General features: G+C 33.5%; 2 protein-coding genes across 2 annotated transcripts; both read right to left on the bottom strand.

Moving 5' to 3' along the window:
* Positions 1-465: 465 nt before the first annotated feature.
* Positions 466-1,997, bottom strand: LOC145090569 (protein WUSCHEL-like). Its single transcript, XM_079028719.1, has 3 exons — positions 1,447-1,997; positions 1,219-1,298; positions 466-930 (listed from the first exon to the last, which is right to left on the bottom strand). The coding sequence occupies exons 1-3, from the start codon at positions 1,883-1,885 to the stop codon at positions 559-561; spliced, it is 891 nt and encodes a 296-aa protein (XP_078884845.1). The 5' UTR covers positions 1,886-1,997; the 3' UTR covers positions 466-558.
* Positions 1,998-12,803: 10,806 nt separating this feature from the next.
* On the bottom strand, positions 12,804-13,421 carry LOC145089759 (F-box protein At2g35280-like). Its single transcript, XM_079028156.1, has 3 exons — positions 13,279-13,421; positions 13,032-13,188; positions 12,804-12,938 (listed from the first exon to the last, which is right to left on the bottom strand). Exons 1-3 carry the CDS (start codon positions 13,419-13,421, stop codon positions 12,804-12,806), a joined length of 435 nt encoding a protein of 144 aa, XP_078884282.1.
* Positions 13,422-17,192: the final 3,771 nt, after the last annotated feature.

Below are 17,192 nucleotides of genomic sequence, written 5' to 3'. Positions count from 1 at the left end.
TTATGGTGGTCCTCATGGTTTTTACGTGGATCATTTGAAATCAAACAAATGCAAAAGTGTTCAACAAGAAGGTGAAGAATAGTAAAGATTTGGCTGAAAAAATTAAAATATTAGCTTTTAATTAGATAAAGATTAGAGCTAGGAAAGGTACACATCTTAATCCGATAACAGAAAGCCTCTACATCTTATAGGATGCTTCTCGCTAGATTTTCTTTAATAAATTTCTTATCGTTCAAAAACAAAAACAAGGCTATTTAATTCATAGTTTATGGTTACACGTCGCAGGTTTATTTTTTGATGAACTTCCAATTTTTTTTTATCTCTTCTCTACAAAAAGATTGAAAATGCCGGCTACTTTAGGTTGTTAGATTGTTACTAAAAGTTACTTAATATATTTGATTAATAAATTAACTAAGTATACATCATATCAGAGGTTAAACTGACGACCACATTAATATATGAAGGTAGAGGAATTAATTAAACATAGATCACACCCATAATTAGTACATGATAATTACCACTTAATTACATACTTCACTAACTAAAATAGATAATATATTAGTTATAATATCCATACGAGTTGAGACTGAGCTCAAGGGAAGCACGGCCGTCCTTGCGGTACCAGTTTCCTCTGGTGTAGTAACCTCCCGTGGTATGCTCCGATGACAAATCTGCCGCCTTCATGCTGAAGAAATCATGGTGGGTGCCTCCATGAATTGGAAATAAAGGAAGCGTTTCAATCTGTGTTGAACTATCTCCTTCTTCTTGATGTTCTTCCTCTTGATGATGATTCTCTAAGATCTCGTATCTTTTTGGCTTGATATTTTCAAAGAAAGAAAATGATTCGACACCAACCCGTGATCTTGATCCGAAATTCCGGCCAATTGATCCAGTGGCCCTACTCTCTCCCGGCGGTGATATTGAACACTCCTATATATATACAACACAAAGGGCAGTTTTGTTATATCCTTTTGTCAATAGTAGTATTTGTTTACTTTTTCGGTGTTTAAAAAGTGGCATTATCTTTATCATTTTTACAAATAGCGAAAATAATCATTTAAACCCTAACCCCAGAATAAATTTTTACATTCCCCATGAAATTCTAATGAACATGTTCGACGAGAATATTCAAAAGTATTTTATTTAGAGAGCGTCTTATACATTAAATGAAGTGTGTGTAAAGTATGTTTGTTTATATTTATATTTATAAATATATACCCTGAAACTCTTCTCCATGGCGACAGATCCATAGCCACACCCAACAGCCATCACTCCTTGTGAAGAAGAAGAACCAACCCCTGCGAAAGATCTCACAAAATTCAAAATTTAGCCAAAAATTATTAGAAAAATACAATCTTTACAAGAGAAAAATATTCAAAACTAGGAAATGACTATGCATAATACAGATATATGAAACGGGATTTATTTTGATCATAAATTAATTACCAATGTGATGTGTGGTGTAGAGTTTGTGTTGGTGGTTATAGACATGTGGTGGTTCTTGATGGTGGTAGTGATGATGGTGAGACTGAATTTGCATGGCGGGGGCGGTGGGTAGATGGTGGTTGATATGATCAGAGAACGGAGATGGTGGTGGAGGAGCAGGAGTGAATCGTTTTTTCTGCCTTTCACGAGCTTTATGGTTCTGAAACCAATAAAACACATTCTTGCCTTCAATCTTTCCGTACTGTCTGAGTTGGGCAGCGATTCTCTGGATCTGATCAGCCGTTGGTGATCTGATTCCATTGTTGTAGTAAAGTTCTTTCAAAATTCTGATCTGATCACTTGTGGGTGTCCACCTCGTGCTGCTTTGCCTGCATACATAAGTGCTGCTGGTTTTGTTCCCTAAATCTTGAATATCTGATGGTTGTTGTTGTGTTTCCATGGTGTTTCTAATCTATTAAACAACAGACTGAAACAAAACCCTAATCACAAAACACCTAGAGAACCTTACAGAGAGAGAGAGAGAGAGAGAGAGAGAGAGAGAGAGAGAGGGATCATCAGTTCTAGTTTGTATGAAGTAGATGGTGGAACAGCAGCTGCTTATATAAGCAGAAAGGAAGGAGTGTGCACATGGATTATGCAGCTACAAAAACACATACACTCTGTGTATGAGAGAGAGAGAGAGAGAGAGAGAGAGAGAGAGAGAGAGAGAGAGAGAGAGAGAGAGAGAGAGAGAGAGAGAGAGAGAGAGAGAGAGAGAGAGACTGCTGAAGTTGACAGAGTGATGTTAAGAAAAAGGTTAGGGACAAAAGAGGGACTAGAAAGGTTGCTACACCCAAGGCTTTGCTTGGGTGAAAAGCCATTTGTGAGCAGTCACTTATATCGATTACTTTATAGGGCTATCTCTTGAGCTAATGAGCTGAATGTATCAAACAGAATATGATAAATGTACAACTTGTGATACATGCTGTACTAGTCATCTTTGGTTGTTATCATAAAAATTAAAGAGTTCTTGTTCCAAGAAAGAGATTACCCATTATAGAATCATGCTATATGACATTTATCAGCATTGCTATCCACATCAAATTATACAGCATAAATGAAAAGTTATCCATTATATATTTTGGAATTCCCATCAAGACCCATCAATCTAAACTCGAATAAAAGTGTGGGTTAAACGATCATGAGAGAATGGTTTTTATGAGTGAATGAATGGTAAGATGGTGTAAGCCATATTATTTCAGTTTGGAATAGTTATGGCGACGAAGTATGGCAACGGAGGCACAGGCAGGTGGATTCCAATCAAGAAGGCAATGAATTTTTTTAATAGGCATCAAGTAATTGTAAACTTACACATTAAAATACCCATCAATTAATACAATGTATCATTTTCAATACAACATTAAATAATATACAACATCACACAACTAAATAGTAACCCCAAATTACAAACAAGCCTTAATTAACTATATACATAATTTAATTTACATATATATTATATATACATACCTTCATCACATTGATGAGACCCTCTTGAAATATAGATTACTCCAAACAAATAAATTGTCTCAAGATGATCTTCAATTGCTGCTTGTCTCCACAAAGACAATCCTAAATCAAAATTGTCATAATAAAATCACTCATCTTGTTGACAGAATAACAATATCAATATATAACATCAATGACACACAACATTAATAAATGGTATAAATTACATATAATTAATGAAAATATACATACAATTCTTTGTCTGAACATGGCTTCAATGTTGTTATGCAATGCACATGTGCGTATAAAAGAATCAGCATTCTGATTTTTGGGACCCATTCCTTCAATCATGTCAATGCATGCTGTTCTGAACACTTGAGGATCACCCCCGCTTCATACATCTTTTTTGAACTTCAAAATTTTAAATAAACAGTAAATAACAAATAAATAAAGTTGTATTTCATCAAATATACATTCATTAGTTGATGTTTATTGAGAGTTACCAAAGTCTTGCAGAGACGATGTCTTTCGCAGATTCTGACCCTAATACTACAAATATCCGACTCAAAATCTCTAGTCAAAGATCATCTAACGAACGACAACTTCTAGTATTCGACATTCTACTTACAAAATAAACATTGGAGTAGTTGATTTCAATTCTTTTTTAAAAAATAAGCGTAACTATGAAAAAACACTATAACAGGGTATGAAAAAAAAACCTTACTTTATGATGATCTGGTCGCGAGGAGTACATGAGTGTCTATTATCAGAAAAAATCGATTTTAAGAACGATTACCCTTCGACGATTTGGGGTTTTAATGTTTGTATGGAGATTTATCGTCCGAAAAAGTTGAGATGTTATGAATGGTTGAAGAACTGATAACGCCGGTGTGACATCAGAGGTATGATGGCGCCTTAACGCTTTAGAGTGCAAAAAGACCAAAGTGCCCTTGAAATCATTCCAAATATGTGAATACTAAGGATATTTGTGTCAAAACACATTATTCAAATATTATAACCTTTTATAGGTAACAGTGGAATTTTGATTGTTGAAATGAAATTGTAATTTTGATTGTTGAAATGGAAAAGACAAAAATAACATATATGTCATAATATATATATAAAAAATGTGGCAAAAATCTTAATGCCCAAAAAGTCCATATTGCTAACTCTTTTGTGTGTGTGTGTGTGTATATATATATATATATACACACACACACACATACAAAAGAGTTAGCAATATGGACTTTTTGGGCATTAAGATTTTTGCCACATTTTTTTGGTAACTTTGACACTTTTGGCCCTTGGAAACAATACTTTTACATTTTGCTAAAAAAACACAAAAAACTTTAGATTTTTGCCATAATTTTTTAGCCACTTTGAAAATTTTAGTCCTTATTGTAAAAAATTATACATTTGGCACACTTGGGGCACTAGGCACTCAAGCTTCATGAAGACATTCTACATCAAAAAAGTATGTAATTCTAACTTGATATATTCATATGAATCAATGTTATTATGCTAGTTAGGATGAATACATTGGAAAGTTCATATTTGTATGTATAATAGAGAAAACATAGATCCAAGGTATTTAGGGTTGCATGTACACTTAAGAGTGTTAGAATGCTCAAAACACATCAGTGGTATCTGAGACTAGGCTTGTTTTCAATTATACTTGATGCAAATTGCTGAAAAATGCTGAAAAAAAATCGATTTTCTGGCTTTCTGGGCACTGGACTCACCGAGTCCACTGATTAACTCGCCGAGTCCAAGGCAAAACTCATCCTAATCGTCGAGTAGGTTGATACACTCGACGAGTAGGAGCCCCAGACAGCATATTTTCGAGGTTTTTGGCTAGAAATGGACTAGGAACATTACCCTAAGTTGTTTTTGAACTTATAAACTTGTTTTTGATGTGGTAACGTTCATGCTAATCCAATTTCAAAGATAATTATCAATAGATTCTTGTTTTGTATTAGTTTAGTGATTAGGCTAATTACATGAAAAAGTTTAATTTGAATTATCTTATTCTTATGAGTTGCTTAGATTAATAGAAAAGTTATTTGATTATGTGTTTTCAATCCATTTTAATCTAAGAGTTGATTCTAAAATGTGTTTTTGTAACTTGTCCTCAAGTTATATGAAAAGTCTCATTTAAGTTTCATAAAACACATAAAAGTTGGCAATGGTTACAAAAAATGAAGAGTCTTGTCCTCAAGTTATGGAGGTTCAAGAGTCACTTCATTAAGTAATAAAATGTGTAACCTTAATTAATTCCATAAGTTACAAGATAAAGAAAAGTTACATTCTTTAATAATTTAATGTCTTCCATAACTTGTCCTCAAGTTATGGAACTTGAAGAGTTTTTTAATTAAAACTACTTTAAACACATAAGTTATGGAATTAATTAGTTTTGAATAGTTTCAAAACTTGCCTTTAAGTTTTGGAATTTGCAAATTTTTCACTTATGAATAGTTTAATTCCAAGTTAGCCCTTAGAATTTTAAAAGTTAAAATTCAACCCTTATACTTTATAGTATTATAAGTTAATAATATTTATATATATGTATAAGAGCAAGTCAGTCTTACCGTTAGTAGGCCTCATTCACGAAGCCGGTCTATAAGGGGGTATAAGGTTACTGCCTATAAAATGGCAGTTTAATGGGTGTCCACTCTCACCCACCGCTTCCTTGACTGGTGGAGGGTTGTTAGTCGAACAGGTAGGACAAGGACTATAATTCTCCCTTCATTAAAAGTATTAATGATAAATACTAAGTAACTAAACCTTTTATAAATACCCAATCTTAGTTACTTAGGAAAAAGTGAATAAGGTGCTAATCCATGAAATTACACTTTGCACTTTGTTTAAGTTGTTAGTGGAGCATGTGTGGTTAACCGGCACACTAACTTGGACTTAACAAGGTAGGAAAAGGGTAACTTAATATTTGTCATAGTATCGGTGGAGCGTGAATGGTTAACCGGCACATCGATTAAGGGGTAAATATTAAGGGTACCCAGTATATTTGCATGGTTACTTCACACCTTGTTTTGTGATCCTCGGCATCCCAGTCACAAAACCTGAAGGGCACACTCGAGATTGAAACATGCCATTGAAAAGTTCAATGAATCTCAAAAGATCTAGTAGTTTCAAATCCAAGTAAAACCTAATTAAATTATTTCGTTTTCATGGTGGAAGTTGGTGAATCGTCATTCACCTACCTTCAAATATTTTATAGCTTGGATTACGGCATCCCTCTTCCAAGTTATAAAAGTACTGTGTTGAGTCCTAGCCTTAATATTTCATATTGGGTGTTATATTAAGGACTTTAAATCAAATATCTTGAATATCTCCCAAAAAGATGTTTGGTTTAGACATTTATGATCTTCCCAAATCTCTTGAAACAAGCTTTCCTAAATGAAGATGATGTCCCATGGAAATCATACTTATTTCACCTCCTCCAATTATTCTCCCTAACCCACAAGTTCTTGAAAAGTTTAAGGTCACTCAAGCCCTATTGGCAAGCAAAGGTCTATGTGTGATCACATCTTGGAGATGTAGTCACATATTGACAAGCCGGGAGAGTCGGGTGTCAAAGTCTTGAGAAAGTTGGTGGTTCAATCACTTTCTAAGTCACATAGTGAGTTCTTTTGGGACACCTATGAAACAGACTATGACAAGACCCTTAATGATCTTATCTATTTGCTAAGATCAACTTCCTAAAACTTTATGGACATTGACAATGATGACATTGGATATCTAGTAAAGCTCTTTCTTCCCAATGGAAAGGGATCAGCCATAGTCAACTCGGTTGACCAAATGGTAAAGAGAAAGGCTAAGTCTGTGATACTCCCATGTTCCATTACCAAAGCGTTCATATGTTAAATTTCCAAAGGAAGGGGCATTGGTTGCGAAGCTGCCAATTTACCTAAGGGTGTTAAAGTTAATAAGTTTGACTCTACTTCAGGTAAAGTCCACTATCTAACTCTGCTAAGTTTCTGTTCTGAGATTCTTGATACATGATGTGACCGGGTCACATGTTGATGTTTTAACAATCAAATAAAAAGTGAAGAAACTTAAAGAAAGAATATGTTGAATTTGATCACGTAGATGGATTTCTATCGCATAGTTTGAAGATCGGATTCTTGAGCTACTTCTTAGGAGTTATGATATATTGCTCAGCAATAGATAACAACAAAGTTTTCATGTGCTTTTGCACTGTAAGGATAGTGTTTCCGGAAAGTTTTTAAAATAAAAGGAAAAATTTTGATTTTATTTCTTTTAAAAATATCCTTACAATGGCATTTGAGGAAAAATTGTTGCTTATATGATTCCATTAATAGCAAGAGTGGAAATATTAAATTGATTCTTTCATTTGTGGTAATGTCTAATAAGGAAAGATCCTCATCACCCAAGTTTCAGTTGGACCGAAACTTGGAATCATGCAAGTTGTATAGTATGATGAATGAGAACTTTCAAGCATTGGAAAAATTAATACTAATTACTTGTTCACATGGATGTGTGAGTCAAGTAAAGGACTAAGGGATCGAGTACACATTCTTGTGCACTGGCCAAAGTCCACCACAAAAGGTGAATAAGACTATTCGTCATGATTTACTAAGTCTAGTAAATATGGTTACACTTACAAGTGTAAGTGTAATTCTGATACATTAAAAAAAATTAGTGTATGGCAGAACGAATAAGAAGAATCAAATTATGGCAGAAAGATAAAATTTTCTCAAATCTGTAAAGATGGGAGGGTACTTTAGTATCATGTCATATGATCATCTTAATGATTAAGAGACCTTATCGCAATTCATCCTCTAAGTGCATTCTGATATCTAAGAAGAGGAGCTATGAATTGTTGAAGTGGTTAAATCAAGAAGACGAGTCATACTTCGTTCCAAAAAGATTTATACTCTAAGATTGTAACTTGAGTGACATGTCTTAAAGAAGGTTTAAAACACTTATCAAATATAAGAGTAAAAGTTTTCTACTCTTGTACATTTGAAATTGGTAAGTTGTGATGTTTTGGATAAAACAAAGACCAACTAAGGCCAATTGTGTGAAGTGTTTGTCTTGATTAGAATCCACACTATCTCTTGAATATCTAACAACAAAGTCTTATATGTCAAGAGGACAGTGGGAGTCTTAAAGGTCTTGAAAGTCTCAAGAACTAATCAAGAATAAAACCTGAAGTTCTTCACTAGCACACGACTCGAGGTTTATAACCTATCGTGTTGACATATTCTGTGCCCATTCCAATTAAATTTGGCTTTTCATATGAGTTCTTAGAGTTCTCAATTGGTTGCACAACAACTTGGAAGCAATGGCAGGCCCTTGAGCTGCCAGATGACAAGAAATTAAGATTGAGTTCAATCCATATGTGCTTGGATTTGTCATTATCCTTGTCACGTGACTATGGTTTTGACAATTCACATGGATAAGAACACATACACCATTAAATCCAAGTGTCATAAGGTTTCTCTTCGATTCATGAAAATGATGGTGAGGAAACACTTTCACTAAGTAGATTTTAGCTAGATAGCAATTGTGATATTTTCATTCTCAAAGTCGTTAGTGGAGCGTGTGTGGTTTACCGGCACACTAACAAGGACTTGTGAGAAGTGGCAAAGGTCTAAACAATCAATACTATGATTACAACATCCCTTTTCATAGTTCTTAAAATTGTTTAGACACACCTGTGAGCTATCTATGATAAGGTGTATGATTATGATAATGTTTTATCAAAGCAATCTAGTATCAGAAATCTAAACTTTGGTAAGAAAGTCAATAAAGTATTGATTTCTAGAAGTCTAGCTGATTTCTGAGTACATGTCAAAGCTAGTGGGAGCATAAGTGTTATGCTAATAATCATCATGTTAGTAGGAGCATGATAATTATGATAAAGGTTGTAAGTTAGCATTGTTAATTATAGAAAACAAAAAGTTTCAATTGGGAAAGAGTTGTTTTGCTATAATTAAGGGAGAGGAAATTATACTTCATCTCAAATCTAAAAGCTTAGATTAAGGTTTTAATCGTATTTAGTCAAGGATATATATATATATATATATATATATATATATATATATATATATATATATATACATACATACATATATATATATATATATATATATATATATATATATATGAATTTCATGTTGGAATGGCTCAACATAAGGAAATTCTGTATATGGGTCTATTATTTGCGTTCTCAAATTTGATTATGATTACGGCATCCCTTTTCATAATCTGAGTTATGAGAACTTGGCAAATTGAAATGGAAATATTATAGCAAAAGACTGGTTTAGTCTTTATGTGAGACATCATGAATCATGTCCCATATGCTTCGGATATAGGATCGATTACATGTGCTATATTCATCCTTTCTAAAATTTTCCAAATGAACGGGGCATTAAGGAGGGAAAAGGTCTAGAATTGGATATGACTAAAGTGATTAAGCAATTGTGAAGGACAATCTAAGGTTTACCAAAGATTGATTGCTCAGGGACAGTTGGAAGTATAATGTTAATTGTTGAAAGGACCATATTGACATAATCTGTAAGGAGGCAATTCTTGTTCAGAAGTGGTAGTCAAAATGGAATATGGAAATGTTTCAAAGTTAGAAATTATTCAATCTATGTAAGACTAGGAAACTTAATGAAAGAAGGATGTTTCCAAGGAGTTGATCTTCTTTGGAATGCTCTGTAATGGTTGTTGTCAAGTCTTTCTGACTTTGTGCATAATCATTACAAGAGGATCAATACATATAAGTTTAGAATCTAACAGATTTAAGTAAATGGCATGAATTTGGAATTCTTGCATTTGAAGTAAGGATTTGGGACTGTGAAAAGAGAATCATTGGAGTATTGTTCAATTGATCTATTTCACAAAGTAAAGATCATAGACAAACATAGTATGCATACTTGGTGTATGGCATGACTAGTGTTTAGAAAACATAGTGTACATGCTTGGAGCATGGGACAACTATTGTTTTAAATTCAAGAATAAAGTTGATAGCTAAAACAGTATACAATGAATAATATGTAATCATATGGTGATAAATAAAAGGTGTTTTATTTATGTTCATAGATTTTGATACCATATTGGATTGAATTATTATTGTGTTTCACTTTGCATGTTTTAACTTCCAGAATAACTAGGTCATTGTTCTGGATGACTAAGTTATTCAAACCATCCACAGTCAGTCATATGTTGGAAGTAGATATGAATCAAGACTGTCATGGGTTGGCTTGTAGAGGTCTAATATGTTGGACAAAGGGCTACAACACTCATGAGTGCTCATAAGTTCTGAGTATTGGATTCAAATCGCGCTCATTGGAATCACTTCATGGATTTTATCACGAGTGATCATGAGACGATAATATCTTATATTCTTCAAACCTAGAGATATGAGTTGTTACTATGAGTTGGTCATACATTGATTGCACGAAAACGCATTCGGTAACTCGATGTTATAAAACGTGCCTTTGTGTATGATTCAACAAGTAGTAGAACAAGCCATATGAGTCGAAGTTTATCCATTCCTTTTACCTTCGGGATAAAAGCGATATATGTGGGCCCCCCCCCCCCCCCCCGATGATTTGGTGATGACAAATGTAAGTGCTTGGCCGGGCCTGGACTGATTTGATTTGTTCAATTAGTCAATCGTCATAAATCGAAAATCGAGAAACAACAAACGGACAGAGAGAATGATTATAATCCATGTCTCAGTCCATATGATATCTAGAATGGAGGAACATATGATCCCTTATCTAATGGACAAGTCATTGACAAAGGTCAGAGTTCGACAGAAGCTTTTGAGAGCTACGATTTCCAGTCGGTTCTTGAAGTCATACACAATAATAGTTTTAGACTTATCCAAGTGGGAGACTGTTGGATTAATGTCTAAGTCCATAAATATAATTGGTAAGACTTGACCCGGCCCGACATGGTCCATTTGGGTTGCATGGCATCATGCATTTGGATAGACTAAAATGAGAGAAATAACACTTAAGGTTTGTTAATATATTATAAGTTCTAATATATTAATAAGATTATCTAATTAGTATTGATCAAGAATTAATCTAGGATTAATTAAGTGATCAAAAGAAGACTAATTATATATATGGGTTGATTGTGTAAATCATCCATACTTGTATAGGGGCTAATGCTCCATGGATTATCAAGTTGGGCTAAAACCCATAAGATGCTCCATGGATGTTCCATGGTGTATTTGAACCCATGGATCCAAGGAAATGGAAAGCCATGACAATTAGGGTTCACCCTAATTGTCACTAACTATATAAGCATCTTATTGTTGACAAAATCGGCGACTATGTGTGAGAATGAAGGGCTAGCCGATTTTATGAAGTGTTCCAATTTCTCTCAAGTCATTCCATGGGTATTTGGTGTTGTGTGAACCATTTGAGGTGTCACACTTGGGGCACTAGGCACTCAAGCTTCATGAAGACATTCTACATCAAAGAGGTATGTAATTCTAACTTGATATATTCATATGAATCAATGTTATTATGCTAGTTAGGATGAATACCTTGGAAAGTTCATATTTGTATGTATAATAGAGAAAACATAGATCCAAGGTATTTAGGGTTGTATGTACACTTAGGAGTGTTAGAATGCTCAAAACTCATCAACTACTACTTTCTTTACTTTCATACATCCATTTTCTACTTGGATTGTTCATTTTCTTAAATCTGTAATGTATAAATTTAAATAACAAAATATTGTTGTATGTTCCTTAATGTTGATTTGAATTCATATATGACATTTGAAGTGAATATATAGTTACCATACAAACATCGCAAAGGTACCTTAACAACGACTCGTTTCACAAAGCTAATGACCGAATGCTAAACAAATCTTCAAAGTTTTGTAATTTGAATGGTTGAATAAATTTTATTATTGGAAAAAGGCATAGAATATTAGTAGAATGGTTTAACTGAGATCGACATTTGCAGAACACATATTCAAACAAAGTGTATATCGATTAGGGTACCTTCGACGACCCTTGATTTCAATGTGTTGGATGGATACTAGGTCGTATTATTGGGTCGATATTATTCAATATCAGGTTAAAACCCATGTAGTATACAGGTAATTATATATTTAAATAACATTCATAATAAATAAAGATATAGACCTACTTAGAATATAAATTCTATATATACAGTTTTTTCCTTAATAACGACTTGATTAAACACTTTTTTTTATTTCAATAGCAAAAATGGTGCCTTCACTTTAGAGATTGCAAATAGACCAAAGTGCCCTTAAAATCTATCCAACTAGGTCACAATAAACTTTTGGTTAGTAAAATGAAAAAGATAAAAATAACATACATATCAAAACTAACATATATATATATATATATATATATATATATATATATATATATATATATATATATATATATGTATGTATTTAATAAAGTTATAAGTATGTATTCCCATTACACCAAAATAAACATACAATATGCATCACTAATTGTGTGAATCAAACAACAATCATATATATATATATATATATATATATATATATATATATATATATATATATATATATATATATATATATATATATAACTACTCCTAACTAATGTCAAACATCCTAGCAAACTTAACAAAACATGCATCCCATAAACATATTTCACAATTCAACAACCATTTGTACTGATACACAAAAGTTGTTTCATAACTGCTTACAGAATGATGCTTTGCACAAATTCTATGTAAGCCATGGAATTTTATCTACTTTAATCTCCTTACCAAGTGGTTTTGAACCTTGTTACAGGTATGCCTTAGATTCCAACTTCTTCTAGTATTAACGTATGCATTATTTAACACGATTAGAGCTTATTGCTTCCTTTCAATGCCTTCGGCCATCAACATCATTCCCAGAACGAATATCGCATCCAACTGCCCCTGATCAGCTGCATCTTGAAGCAACTGTTTCCCTGCAATTTCTTTCCCTATCGTAAAATACCTCGCCTGACATACAATAAGTAACCATTCAATTTTAAAAATACAAATATAGAAAACTAATTGAATTCGCAATTATCCGATTGCCTAAAAAAAGAATACCATTCCATCGTTGAAGAGTACGTGTGGGTTGTTCAAATTTCTGCATTTGCTTATGACTTCATATTGTTGAATACTTAATGGACGAAACCTTAATCGATTTGTGTCCATGATTTTATATATTGTGCCTGATGTTACATAATCCCTAAATAGTTTGCAACTATAATTCACAAAGCAACAAAAGTAATCTATTAAACACTAAATTAAATATGTATATAAGTATAATATAAATAATGCACATCATACTTACACTAACTGGCACTTAAAAGCATCGATTGGTGAAGTTCCTCCAACCGTAGTTACTATTTTTTCGATCAAGTGCGACGGCAAAGCATTAATTTTTGTTCCTTGTTGTCTTGTTTGCATTCTTTCTGATGAACAACTCGCTGCCATTATGTTGAACCGCATCGAGTGTGATTCAAATTATATAACAACAACGATTTTAGGGTTTATTGATCAACGTGCCAAAATTTTCATTGTTGGGAATGGAATGTAGATGATCAATCGCCGATAAACTAAAACGACGGGATAAATTTGATTACAAATTATGGCGCATAAGTGTTTAGACTATGAATTGACATAATTGTCATTTAACGTACAAAGGTTACTACATAAATGGTTAGGGTATTTTTGTCAATACCTACGGGCATTTTTATAAATAAATTTACATTCTAAATTTAAAAAGATGAAGTTAAATAAAATTATTGATTAAATTCAGAGAGACAAATTTAATTAAAATTATTGACATTAGTAGGATTCGAACCTGCGACTTCGGGTAGAAAGAAAGACGCGTTTGCGACCAAAACTAAATTAACTTCCATTTCTTCTAATTGAAAAACCATAATATTATTTCCATTAATATTGCAGCCCATATTGTCATCCATGGACACCATAAGCCACTACCATGTTGACCAATCATACATATGTCATCCATGGACACCATAAGCCACTACGATGTTGACCAATGACCCATATGTCATCCATTGACACCATAACCCACTACCACGTTGACCAATCATCTATATGTCATCCATGGACACCATAAGCCATTACCATGTTGACCAATGACCCACATGTCATCCATGGACACCATAAGCCACTACCGTGTTGACCAATGATGCATATGTCATCCATATGTCATCCATGGACACCATAAGCCATTACCATGTTAACCAATGGCCCATATGTCATCCATGGACACCATAAGCCAATACCATGTTGACCAATGACCCATATGTCATCCATCGGTATACCATGGACACCATAAGCCACTACAATATATATTGACATGACTCGTATGTCTATTGTATATAAATTTCGGTTTAAACATAAAAGCATAAAGATGTATAGTTTATTAATGTTTAGTCCTCGTATATAATTTTAAATTAAAATTATACTATGAACACATCGTTAGTCTATGTTCTTTCTTGACGTCATTTATATGTATATACCCTATCTATCAATCTGTAACTACTTTAATAAATTTGAATTACTAAATATTTAGCGGTAATTAGTACAGTTCGAATTTTTTATTAGCCGATGTTCAAAATATTTCACAATTCCTTTCCCTCCAACCTACACACGTTTATGCTGCATATTAGGGGTAAGTTTACTGATTAGAAATAGGGTTTACAGTTTCTGTAATCATCATCTCCGGCGGCTAATTAATCGAAATCTTCGTTCATTATACGTTTGTGCATTGACTTTGGCAATATAGGTTGTCACTCATCTAAAATTTATTTTTATTTAATTTACTATTATCGTGATGATCGATCGTTTTTTGTTATCTGATCATCTACATGTTTATGATCATCTTAAATTGCAAGTAAATTGGTTTTGATTGTATTCAATAGTTTGCATGCAAAATAATGCCTTCATATATAATTTATTTTTATTGTTTGTGTCTCTCTTGTCATCAGTAGTTTATCATCTTTAATACATTGGTATTGACTACAGTTTTATTTTAATTTTTAAGCCAGGAAAATGTCGACCTCGAAAGCAAAAGGAGCATCCGGTGTGAAGCCAACTAAATTCATTGCACCACAAGTTATGAAACGCAACATGATTTCAGCTGCAAAATTTGTAAACTGATAGTTAAGAGATGAAGATATCGACCTCCGAATACCAACAGCCACATCCAAAGAACCTATAACATCTACCAACAAAACCCCTAAACCTATATCATTAACATCACCCATGACTACCACTTCCTCAGCATCACTTACAACGTCCACACCCTCCTTAGGAAAAACATCTAAAACTTCATAAACTGGAACAATACAATCCTCAACACTTACATCAATAACCAAAACTTCAGGACTTACATCATCTAAACCATCCTTAACACCGACACCTACTACCACATCATCAACACCTATATCTACTACCACAACCTCAAAACTTGCATCTACACTACCATCCTCCACAACTACAGTAACTACCACACCCTCCTTAAGTAAAGGAACTACCACATCCTCAACATATACATCAATCCCAACACCTACCCCAGAATATACCCCATTAACAACACCTATCCCAGAATCCACCCCATCACCAACACAACCAACCATGAATGGATCTGTAGTGGAAAGTGTAGAAGGTGAAAACAATTTCTCTGAAGATTGTGGACCAGATGGACGTTTAACTGTTCATGTTTGAAAAAAAAAATGTAAGTTACCAATCAAATCTTAATTACAACTTTTTCCATGTATAAATTTTTGGTTTACACGTACATATCAATTCATAACTTAACACATCACATGATTACTTGCAGGCTAATGCCACCAGGCCCTTGTGCACACTTTATTAGTCAGTCCTTTAAACAAAGAGTAGATCCAGAAGGGTACAATTGGGCAAAAGTAAGCAAAGAAATGCGCGAATTATATTGGGAGGAGTTTCAGGTAATTAACTATATGTGATAAATTGTTGTTTGGTAAACATTTACACTTAATATTATTTTTATATTGTTAATGTGTAGAAAAAATGTTGTTGGGATGAAACAATAGACTCGGTGGTGAGGCAAGCTTGGTCAAGGAAAGTAGCAGAAAGTTATGGTCAATATCTCTTCAACATGAGGATCCCAAAAAGAAACAAAACATGGCTTTAAACCAGATCATATTCCACAGGAAGTCTAGAACTCCTGGCAATTAAAATGGAATACATAAGAATACAAGCTAAAATCTGAGCAGAACAAGAAAAATAGGTGTAACGGTGTGGGTGATGGAGTAGCAAAACCTACACATAACGCTAGATCCGCAAGTCATTTAAAGATATCTTCTGATTTGGTAACTTTTTAAACGGTACATCGTATCAATGTTTGTATATGTTTATTTGTATATTTGACATTTTATATGGTATTTATGCAGAAGACGAAATTAGGAAATGAGCCACCCCATAGTGAATTGTGTTGGATTAGTGTCTAAGTTCATAACTATTTTGGTATGTACTTAACCTGATGGTGCATGGTCCTTTTGGGTTGCCTTCACCAAAGCAACTTGATAGGATGAATTATGGAGAGAAAGGATTAAATATGATTTATTAATATATTATGGGAATAATATATTAAAGGAGAAATCATATTGTTTAATTAATATTAGTCAATAATTAATTAGTAATTAGTTTTGTGACTAAAAGAGATTAACTAAACTTAAGGGACTAGAATTGTAATTATAAGATAATTGCAATTTGGGCCATGGATTGCCTTTTATTATAAGGTGGACGAATTCTATGGGGGAAGCCCATATGAAATCGTCCAAGGCCTTAAGGAAAGGGCTCCATGGGTTGCTTAGGGCTTAAGCAACCAAATTAGGGTTTCCTTGTTAGATAACCCTAGTTGCCTCACTATATATAGATCCCTTAAGGACCAAAAACGTGGCTAAGCTTCTTGCTAGGGTTTTCACACGGTTTTGGCAGCCTCTATCCTCTCTCCTCTTCATCCTCTTGCTTATGGTGTTTGTGAGCCATTAGAGGAGTGACACTTGTGACTCTAAGCTTTCTAAAGTCAATACAAGGAGATTTGGGATTGTTATTACTACATAACAATCAAGGTAATATCTTAAACCTAATTATATGTTAATATCGATTTCCATACGCTAGAATTAGGGTTTATAGTCTTGGATAACTTGCATGTACAATAGAGAAACCTAGATCCAAGCATTAGGGTTT

This window comes from Lactuca serriola, chromosome 2, assembly GCF_051521515.1.
Source record: "Lactuca serriola cultivar US96UC23 chromosome 2, Lser_US96UC23_V15, whole genome shotgun sequence".
NCBI classification, from domain to species: domain Eukaryota; kingdom Viridiplantae; phylum Streptophyta; class Magnoliopsida; order Asterales; family Asteraceae; genus Lactuca; species Lactuca serriola.
Note: the sequence above shows the minus strand (reverse complement) of the source record. Positions and strands in the feature narration are given on the sequence as shown.

What these genes read in the sequence shown, in the direction of transcription:
- LOC145090569 (XM_079028719.1), bottom strand. Translation starts at nt 1,885, where the DNA reads ATGGAAACACAACAACAACCATCAGATATTCAAGATTTAGGGAACAAA. An exon ending in CTACACCACACATCACATTG is followed by an intron (nt 1,299 to 1,446) that starts GTAATTAATTTA and finishes GATCTTTCGCAG; the next exon opens with GGGTTGGTTCTTCTTCTTCA. An exon ending in CCATGGAGAAGAGTTTCAGG is followed by an intron (nt 931 to 1,218) that starts GTATATATTTAT and finishes GTATATATATAG; the next exon opens with GAGTGTTCAATATCACCGCC.
- LOC145089759 (XM_079028156.1), bottom strand. Translation starts at nt 13,421, where the DNA reads ATGGCAGCGAGTTGTTCATCAGAAAGAATGCAAACAAGACAACAAGGA. An exon ending in GCTTTTAAGTGCCAGTTAGT is followed by an intron (nt 13,189 to 13,278) that starts GTAAGTATGATG and finishes TGTGAATTATAG; the next exon opens with TTGCAAACTATTTAGGGATT. An exon ending in TACTCTTCAACGATGGAATG is followed by an intron (nt 12,939 to 13,031) that starts GTATTCTTTTTT and finishes ATTGTATGTCAG; the next exon opens with GCGAGGTATTTTACGATAGG.